Here is a 10,379-nt window from a genome sequence, read left to right as displayed (position 1 = left end):
ACTGTAAACCAATACCACTGCTTGTTATTGTTTTTGGAATGTGCAAATGTTCATCCTGGTCTCACACAATATTGATAAACAGAAAAGTGCACAGAAGTTATTACTTTTTTAGGGTTCTGAATCATTAAAATAGCATCAGCTTCCAATCCCTCTCCCGGCAAATTGGAGTTTTCATGTTTATGTTTGTTAAGTAATTATAAGTGCCTTGCATGCTGGGTCCGAGAGGACAGTAATTTCATCTGTGCTGTATGTCATTTATATTAGCATATTTGACAATAAAGCTGACTTTGACTTTGACTTTTGACTTTGAATGTGTATACATCTAGACATGTGTGTCTTTAAAATTTTATACTCAAGCAATGAAACTATACATTCTTATGTATCACCTTCACCCTGCCGGAAACTCTGTAGCATATACATTTCATTTTTCAAACTCTGGCATGATGTGCGTCCTCAAAAGAGTCTATCACCATGCCAGTCCTTCCTGCTGCCCCCCCTACCCGACGCTCGACTGCCGGGACAAGCCCATCCATGCTTGGCTGCTTCTATCTCTCAGCATCTCTCCGTGCTGAATAAAACATGTATGCCGCACACTGCTGTTCTTCCCTACTTGCAAATCACGGACACCTTGGCTCCTTTGCGCCTCTCGCATCCCTCTCCTCCCTTTTATCTCAGCAGATGCATTTCGGTCCATTTCCTCTCCCCATCTTGCTCCTGCTCCTCCTTTGCCTCTATTCCCCCCCTCCCAATCCATCTAATAGCGCTCGCTCTCCCAGGTGATCGCCGTTGAACCAAGTGCTTCGCCTTCACTACAAGAGCTGTGAGTGGTTGACTGTGCTCAGCGCGCACCGAAAGCTCTCCAGGCAAACCCTCCCCACACACATGCACACACACACTGTCCATGCACTCAGTACTGTAGAAGAAGATGTGTGAACCACACATTTATTGTCTTTGCTGCTAAATTAGCTCATAGAGATATGGAGGATGGGCGTGCATCAAGAGAGCATGCAAGAAGAGGAGCAAGGCTGTGGGAGAGCGGTAGCATAGACAGACGTAAGAACAAGTGACTTTTCCCCAAAACATTTCAAGTCACACCCTGGATAATGACACCCGTGGGGCGAGACAGTACAAGTGACAGCAGCCCTCCACATGGTAGCTAGGGTGAAGCCAGTTCGACCAGCCTTTTTTCGCATCACATGGAGCTCTGGCTTACTAGAGGAATGCAACAATGGACGGTTCCAGCAACATTCGCAGCCTGAGCCGTGAGCAAGGTAAGACAAGTAAGCAGCCAACCGTTGGCACTTTTCCTGCATTGTCGCCTTCAAGAAGTAGGCCAGCTCGAGACTCAGCTTCTTGTGTTATTCCACCATGCGACAGGAAAGTACCATCGACTTATGACTTTTGCCTGTACCTTTATTTTCACTTGTAATTTTGGCTTATGCTGCAAAATCGAATCAAGGCGACAATCTCAATGGTGATCATATCCTGTTGGGATTTCTAAGGGGGTTCTCTCACCTCTTTGACATCCTATGGCTCGTTTGTTGGCAATTTGTTTTCATTTATTGACCCAAGTTGATACTGAGATGAGGCCAAGCCTAGCGACATTTTAGTGGCCACTTGAGTGGAGAGAGAGTACTGACACACTACTTATAAAAGCCTCTTTCCAGAGTCCCATTTTCTCTGTAAACTGTATCAGGCGAGGACCTTCAAACACATCCGGCAGAAAAACAGCGAGTAAAAATCAAGTCATCCATCTTTGACAACTCCCTCATCAGGATTTAGCACAGCTGCCAACCCCTCCGCCTCCTCCCTTCGTGCTTTCCAGCATTCCCACAAGCCCCCGTAACCATAGAGCAAGTCATTAGTGGCTCTCATTTGTGGCTCTCAGGAGCAGAGTAGCTTCCTACAGCGAAAGTGGAGCTTTATAATCACACAAATCTATACAATGGAGGTTTAATGCCGTCAACTCGTGTTCTTCTGAGGTGTGCGAACTTGCAGCCTCTCAGCGCTCAGCCAGCTTTTTTTTTTTTTTTCAAAAGGCAAGGATCCAAATTTGGTAATTTATGTTGAAATATTCTTTTATATCGACCAATCAATTGCCCCCAGCCACTGTTCCTCTTTATGTCTTCAGTCTGCATGTACTGTATTTACTGTATTTTCGCTTCACTTGTTTTAATTGTTGCTGTTCTGGTGAGTTTTTGTTTCTTTGAGTTTTCATTTCGACTTTGTTTAGTATTATGATGGCAGCCCGATGGTCATCTGGTTCGCTTGACCTCCTCACCGTGCAGAGGTGCAGGATTCGAACACTTGAAATTGTCCCTACGTATGAGTATGAGTGTGGATGGTTGTTCGTCTATGCGTGCCCTGCGTGAAGCTCTCCAAAAAGATATGTTATTTACTAATTCTTGCTACCTTCTAGGCACACTTTTCTTTTTCCTAAAGGAGCAAATGACCGTGACAAGTGGTTTAATATGTACAGAGGGAGAGACAATTGAGCCTGATTTTCCAAATAAAACTTCCATCAAACTATGATGAGCGATAACATATTTTTGGTTCTTACTCTGGAGGCGGTGTGTGCCCCATGGACCAATATTGTTGCTTTGGGATATGTGATAAAAATGATGCATTTTGGGATTTGTCTCCTTTCCGCTGTTCATAGGACCTTGATAGAGAGGAATTTATTGAAGAAAAAGTATTGTTCCATATAAGCTATTTGCTCTAAACATTGATAATGAAAACACACCAGTAATGACCAATCTGTGGAAATGGTAAGATTGTATGTGGCTTTCAGCAGCTGCCACAAAAAAAAGCCATCCGTGTAATTTATTCATCAGTGGCAATCATCAATATGATCTTTGACATATTGAAATTGTGGATCCCATCTTCAGAGTTCGTCCTCCATGCCTGCTGTAACAGGTCAGAATTTAACAGATCGGATCATATTTGCGGTCACATTTTTGAGGTGAAAATAATATTTTCAAGCTCGGAGTCAAAGTTGAAACTAGTCCAAATTTCAGTGTTTTCTATCCATTTTCTCACCATTTCACTTTTGATTTTTTTCACTTTTGTTTTCTTTGTTTCAAGCTCTGTCGTCTCCCTTTCGTGTGTGTGTGTGTGTGTGTGTGTTTTCTCAATCTCTCTCTGTCATCTGCCTGTCTCTTTAATGTTTAACCCCCCCCCCCCCTCTCACTGCTGTGTTCTTGACCAATCATGTGGCATTTACCAAAGACACCATTTTGTTTTTTGGAGAACGGCCTCACTCTCTCTGTCTGTAACCCCACCCCCTCACTAATGCGTTCTTGACCAATCACGTGGCTTTAACCGAAGATTGGGGGTGGGGAATAGAGTACAAAAACAGTGGCCACCATTTTCTTGTTAGGAGAACGGGCTCGTTCGCGAACGACCCATCACTCATTGTGCCAGCTCCGTGTGTATCCCGAAAAATAGTTCGTATGCCAAGGTAACATTTTCATAAATGTAACGTTCGTCAACTGAAAAGTTTGTAAGCCAAGGGTTCACTGTAAACCCAATAAAATAATCGTATAGAATTTCATTTTATGATTCATTCTCATTTTGCACAGTTACTTCTCGTGGTATTCCAACCAAGAACTGTGTATTTAAATATGTTTTACCATAAGTTAGTTGAGTTTTATATGAATGAGTTCCATGTGAAAATCCAGATTCTCATGCCTCAGTATATATGTCATGATACCTGGAATCTGTTGATCCATAAACCTCGACACATTTTGGTGTTTCATTAGCAGCTCTATGACAGCAATGCATCGGTTGACTGTGAGGCGTGTTTTGTGACCTCAAGTGCAGCTCTGTGGAAAGAAATACTGACAAATAGCTTTCTAGGGGTTGTCCGGGCAACTTGGTGCTATCATTTACGGTACAATAAGAGACCCATCATCTCTGACTGAGTTTTGCCACTCTCCCGGTAAAGAAGCGTTATTCCAAAAGCAAACCCCAGGCTTCAACTTAATGACTCAATTGAAATGGTGGCTCTTAACAGATGTAGCAATCTTTAAAATCCTAAAAGTTTTGACAAAAAAAAGTTCAACCTTCTTGCCAGTGTGATTTTGGAAAAGACGGTCAAGGTGTGTATACGTTTATCGGTGCCAGTTTGTCTTCATCAATATGTAATATTATTTGCCTGATTCTACTGGTTTATTTTGATGACAGAAGTTGTGGTACATGAGTCAGAATTTATTGTCAGACTACTTTAGCAAAAAACGTGTGATAACGGCATGGACGCCAAATCTTAGACCTTGAACCAGACTCCGCAACAACAACCGAAATAGAGAAATAAATATCACTACCTGTAACTCAAAGTGGTGGACTGATCCAGAAATAAGCACAGACAATCTAACTATATCAAATAAAACCACTCAAGAAACAAAATCACAGAATGACTGAGCACATGCAAAAGTTACATAAGTAAAAAAAAAAAAACTCGTCAGGAATGAAAAATACTCCAGAACTATTGATCACAATGACCTAGGCAGGTAAGCAATACACTTGTTTGTTGTCTTTCTTCCATCTGATGCTACGTGACTGACAGTAATTGTGACAGAGCAGGCTCCCGCCAGCGGCGAACCCCAAGAAGACAGGAAGGCAGAGACATAAGAACATGACAAAAAGGTTCTGTTAGTCAAATGCATATACTCATGCCTTAGTAGCATGAAAACATACTGCATGAGAGCATGTAAGCTGCCGTACGTTAGTTTAAATGTCAAACGAGCAAAGAAATGCCAAATGGTTCTTTTAATCATTTTGATTTTGATTAAAGGAAACATTTTCACTTTCCTCTCATCTCATCACGAGGCCTCTATATGGAAGCTAATGTCAAAACATTATTTTTGTCATTGGAGATGTGCCTGCAGGGCCCGCAGAACGAAGAATGCGACGTTCGCTTGCGAAGACTTGTCAAATGATTGATGCACGGGTCGATAGAATTTGCCACAGCATGCAATTAGTTGTGTGTGTGAATGAAAACTATCAAAGCAAAGGGACACTGCTCACACATGGCCGACTGTCCCTGTTCCTCACCCAATCTGTGGCCCTCCACTCCACAGCTTTCCCATCTCAACATCCGGTTAATTTTGCATTGATCACAAGGTTATTATTGAGGGTGTCAAAGATGAAATGCAAACTAATTATGGTGGCCTGGTTTGCAACTAATAGTTCATTTAGCAGCTTGTCAAAATGTTTTATTCCATTTTCAAGGCTTCTCAATTGATTTTCAATAATAATAATAATAATAATAATAATAATAATAATAATAATAATAATAATAATAATAATAATAATATCTTTTATTTCCAAAGCTCTATTTAAAACTCTCAAGGACACTTTACAGTCATGGGATAGGAACATTACTTTCTTGATCACATAGAATCAATGGATGATATTATATGTCTTTCATCTAGTTATAGGCACACAATGTGTGCACATTCCTCCAAACAATTTGAGGGCTTATCCTGTACAGCAGGGGTCACTAACCAGGTTGCCTTTGAGGTGAGTAGCCCGCAGGCCTGTGTTAAAAATGCCTCTTTAGTGATGGGACATTAGGATTTTCTACTGATGTTGGAAAAGTAAGGATAAAGGTCGTAAAAAGGATAGATCGATGGAGAAACAAATACTGTACATATCTTCTTGTCCCTGTTGATCTGGTGAAATGGACATTGCACAATGGACTTTGCTGCTGTGAAATGTAAATTTCTCCACTGTGAGACTAATAAAGGCATATCCAATCCAATCCAATCCAATCCAATCACTACAATGTGCGAGGGATCTCCGGCTTCTATTTTCGCTATCAGGTCTCATTACTATAAACTTCACTCAAAACCAAGATATGCTGACCTATCTGAATTTGCATCTCAATGTTGTGTCTAAACATTATGCCTGGTACCTCTTTCTTAGTTTAGAGTAAAATTGCACGTACACTATAGACATAGCACGATTAACCCGTATACGAATTACTCAGAATCTTCAAGCAATCTAAGACAATGAAGAGTTTTGGCCAAGTGGAAGAAATCCGGTGTACCTACAGAGAATGTAAATGATCATTAGGAGAAAATACACACTCCTTAAAGGATATTGATGAATGGCTGAGTTAGTGCGACAGGATGGATGGATACACTCTTTTGATTTCAAATCTCATAGCATATTTTATTACCACCAAATAGCAAACAGCCGCTGTAATTGGGCATTATTGAATAGTGTGTTCTCGTTTCACCTCATCAGGATTTGATTTTGAATGTAATGATGATTGATGGTCCGAAGCAGTAGCATATTGGTGTGTGAATGAAATAATATATTTTGAAATCATACATTGAAATAAACATTGACTTTTAAAGTGCAATCCCATTCATCTATCAATGTAAATTTTTTCCTCCTTTATTTTCTCATCTGTCCTCTATTTGCACTATTAAAATTTCAGCTAGATAAGGAGTGATTCTTTGTTGATGACAGCAGTTTGGAAATAAAAAGTGGGTATTCACTTGCACCTCTTGAATTCTGTTCTTCATGGTCGTACCGGTTGGCGAGAGTTTAATGGCCAAAAAGTCTTTGAAAACATCTTGGTGAGATGTCTTATCTCAACTTTAAAAGACATTCCATTCGTTATATTGATTATATTTTTACCAACATCATGAGTATGGATATGCACACAATGTGTGCACATACCTCCAAACAATTTTGAGGGCTTATCCTGTACAGCAGGGGTCACTAACCAGGTTGCCTTTGAGGTGAGTAGCCCGCAGGCCTGTGTTAAAAATGCCTCTTTAGTGATGGGACATTGGGATTTTCTAGTGATGTTTGAAAAGTAAGGATAAAGGTCGTAAAAAGGATAGATGGATGGAGACACAAATACTGTACATATCTTCTTGTCCCTGTTGATCTGGTGAAATGGACATTGCACAATGGACTTTGCTGCTGTGAAATGTAAATTTCTCCACTGTGAGACTAATAAAGGCATATCCAATCCAATCCAATCCAATCCAATCCAATCACTACAATGTGCGAGGGATCTCCGGCTTCTATTTTCGCTATCAGGTCTCATTACTATAAACTTCACTCAAAACCAAGATATGCTGACCTATCTGAATTTGCATCTCAATGTTGTGTCTAAACATTATGCCTGGTACCTCTTTCTTAGTTTAGAGTAAAATTGCACGTACACTATAGACATAGCACGATTAACCCGTATACGAATTACTCAGAATCTTCAAGCAATCTAAGACAATGAAGAGTTTTGGCCAAGTGGAAGAAATCCGGTGTACCTACAGAGAATGTAAATGATCATTAGGAGAAAATACACACTCCTTAAAGGATATTGATGGATGGCTGAGTTAGTGCGACAGGATGGATGGATACACTCTTTTGATTTCAAATCTCATAGCATATTTTATTACCACCAAATAGCAAACAGCCGCTGTAATTGGGCATTATTGAATAGTGTGTTCTCGTTTCACCTCATCAGGATTTGATTTTGAATGTAATGATGATTGATGGTCCGAAGCAGTAGCATATTGGTGTGTGAATGAAATAATATATTTTGAAATCATACATTGAAATAAACATTGACTTTTAAAGTGCAATCCCATTCATCTATCAATGTAAATTTTTTCCTCCTTTATTTTCTCATCTGTCCTCTATTTGCACTATTAAAATTTCAGCTAGATAAGGAGTGATTCTTTGTTGATGACAGCAGTTTGGAAATAAAAAGTGGGTATTCACTTGCACCTCTTGAATTCTGTTCTTCATGGTCGTACCGGTTGGCGAGAGTTTAATGGCCAAAAAGTCTTTGAAAACATCTTGGTGAGATGTCTTATCTCAACTTTAAAAGACATTCCATTCGTTATATTGATTATATTTTTACCAACATCATGAGTATGGATATGCACACAATGTGTGCACATACCTCCAAACAATTTTGAGGGCTTATCCTGTACAGCAGGGGTCACTAACCAGGTTGCCTTTGAGGTGAGTAGCCCGCAGGCCTGTGTTAAAAATGCCTCTTTAGTGATGGGACATTGGGATTTTCTAGTGATGTTTGAAAAGTAAGGATAAAGGTCGTAAAAAGGATAGATGGATGGAGACACAAATACTGTACATATCTTCTTGTCCCTGTTGATCTGGTGAAATGGACATTGCACAATGGACTTTGCTGCTGTGAAATGTAAATTTCTCCACTGTGAGAGTAATAAAGGCATATCCAATCCAATCCAATCCAATCCATTCCAATCCAATCACTACAATGTGTGAGGGATCTCCGGCTTCTATTTTCGCTATCAGGGATCATTACTATAAACTTCACTCAAAACCAAGATATGCTGACCTATCTGAATTTACATCTCAATGTTGTGTCTAAACATTATGCCTGGTACCTCTTTCTTAGTTTAGAGTAAAACAGTTTTTTTTTAATTCCCTCGAAGTAACGTCAACATTTTGTCAAATCTTAGCCTCTGTTGACTAAATGAACTACAAATCACTCAATATTGATTTGTATCAATGGATTGCAAGCTTCATTATCCATCTATTTTGCAGTGTGCTTCTCCTTATTAAGCTCATGGACTAACCAATTGCACGTACACTATAGACATAGCACGATTAACCCGTATACGAATTACTCAGAATCTTCAAGCAATCTCAGACAATGAAGAGTTTTGGCCAAGTGGAAGAAATCCGGTGTACCTACAGAGAATGTAAATGATCATTAGGAGAAAATACACACTCCTTAAAGGATATTGATGGATGGCTGAGTTAGTGCGACAGGATGGATGGATACACTCTTTTGATTTCAAATCTCATAGCATATTTTACTACCACCAAATAGCAAACAGCCGCTGTAATTGGGCATTATTGAATAGTGCGTTCTCGTTTCACCTCATCAGGATTTGATTTTGAATATAATGATGATTGATGGTCCGAAGCAGTAGCATATTGGTGTGTGAATGAAATGATATATTTTGAAATCATACATTGAAATAAACATTGACTTTTAAAGTGCAATCCCATTCATCTATCAATGCAAATATTTTCCTCCTTTATTTTCTCATCTGTCCTCTATTTGCACTATTAAAATTTCAGCTAGATAAGGAGTGATTCTTTGTTGATGATAGCAGTTTGGAAATAAAAAGTGGGTATTCACTTGCACCTCTTGAATTCTGTTGTTCCTGGTCGTACCGGTTGGCGAGAGTTTAATGGCCAAAAAGTCTTTGAAAACATCTTGGTGAAATGTCTTATCTCAACTTTAAAAGACATTCCATTCGTTATATTGATTATATTTTTACCAACATCATGAGTATGGATTTTCCGCAAGGTGAAGCAGGTCAGTGAAGTAAAACAACATGCAGTTTTATCTTGCAGCGGAGAAGTTTTATTTCTGCATGTTTAATTGTGGTGACCAACCGCCAACCCTCTTGAACCCATCTCCACCTACCCCTAGACAAAGAAAAAACAAGACAAGACAAATAAAGGCATATAACCAACTACATACACATTCATGTTGTTACACAATTTCATACATCTCAAATCCAGAAGCTGATTTTCCGTAAGACATTTCACAGAGAAAGGACGTTTTACTAATGTGAATAATGTAACTCTCGCCAATCGGTGAGAGTTACATTGGCAAATCCAGGGAGAAATTCAGTCCCAAACATAAAGAGGTTGGGATCATAAATGCTGCGGAAGCACCGATTTTTGTTCCAACCAATAATAATTATTGGGTCTCAATGGTTGCTCGTCTATTAGGTCAATGCAGAAGCATCTTACCAACAACCCAAATGAGGGCAAGTGCTAGTCGATCAAATGGATAGTTCCTGTTTTGAAAACTGTCGGATGCTGTCTGGTGTGATGAAGTTGAGGTCACACTACTATATAAACATGAATTCCTTATAAACATCTGTCAACGGTCATTATGTGAATATGTGGATGATATAAATAGAATCACAATCAGAATCAGAATCATCTTTATTGCCAAGTATGTAGAACACACAAGGAATTTGTTTCTGGTCGAACACGCTGCACTAGTATCATCATCAAAAAAATTGCAAAGAGGCACTATACAGTTCAATTTGGGCTACTGTTCAAAGAGTTAATGGCTTGGGGGAAGAAGCTGTTTAAATGTCTACTGGATTTAGTGTGCATGGATCGGTAGCGCCTGCCTGAGGGGAGGAGCTGGAAAAGGTGGTGGGCAGGGTGCGGAGGGTCCAGGATTACCCAGAGCACCCAGAGCACCCAGAGCAGTGACGTGCGATGAGGTTCATGGCTGGTGAGGCACTGACGTCATCACAGATTTACAAACATACGAACTTTACAGAGTAGCGTATTCACCATTTGATTGGCAAAAGTTAAGATGTTTTGTTTAAAAT

General features: G+C 39.7%; 1 protein-coding gene across 1 annotated transcript in view; it reads left to right on the top strand.

The window, feature by feature from the left end:
* Positions 1 to 816: 816 nt before the first annotated feature.
* Positions 817 to 10,379, top strand: part of plch2a (phospholipase C, eta 2a) — a 90,312-nt gene continuing 80,749 nt past the window's right edge. The window contains exon 1 of the mRNA XM_089003251.1: positions 817 to 1,271. Coding sequence (XP_088859377.1) covers positions 1,229 to 1,271 — 43 coding nt within the window. The 5' untranslated portion in view covers positions 817 to 1,228. The remainder of the gene's footprint in view (positions 1,272 to 10,379) is intronic.

The sequence above is a fragment of the Hippocampus bargibanti genome, linkage group LG01, assembly GCF_051943395.1.
Source record: "Hippocampus bargibanti isolate YZ-2025 linkage group LG01, ASM5194339v1, whole genome shotgun sequence".
In the NCBI taxonomy this organism is placed as follows: Eukaryota; Metazoa; Chordata; class Actinopteri; order Syngnathiformes; family Syngnathidae; genus Hippocampus; species Hippocampus bargibanti.
Note: the sequence above shows the minus strand (reverse complement) of the source record. Positions and strands in the feature narration are given on the sequence as shown.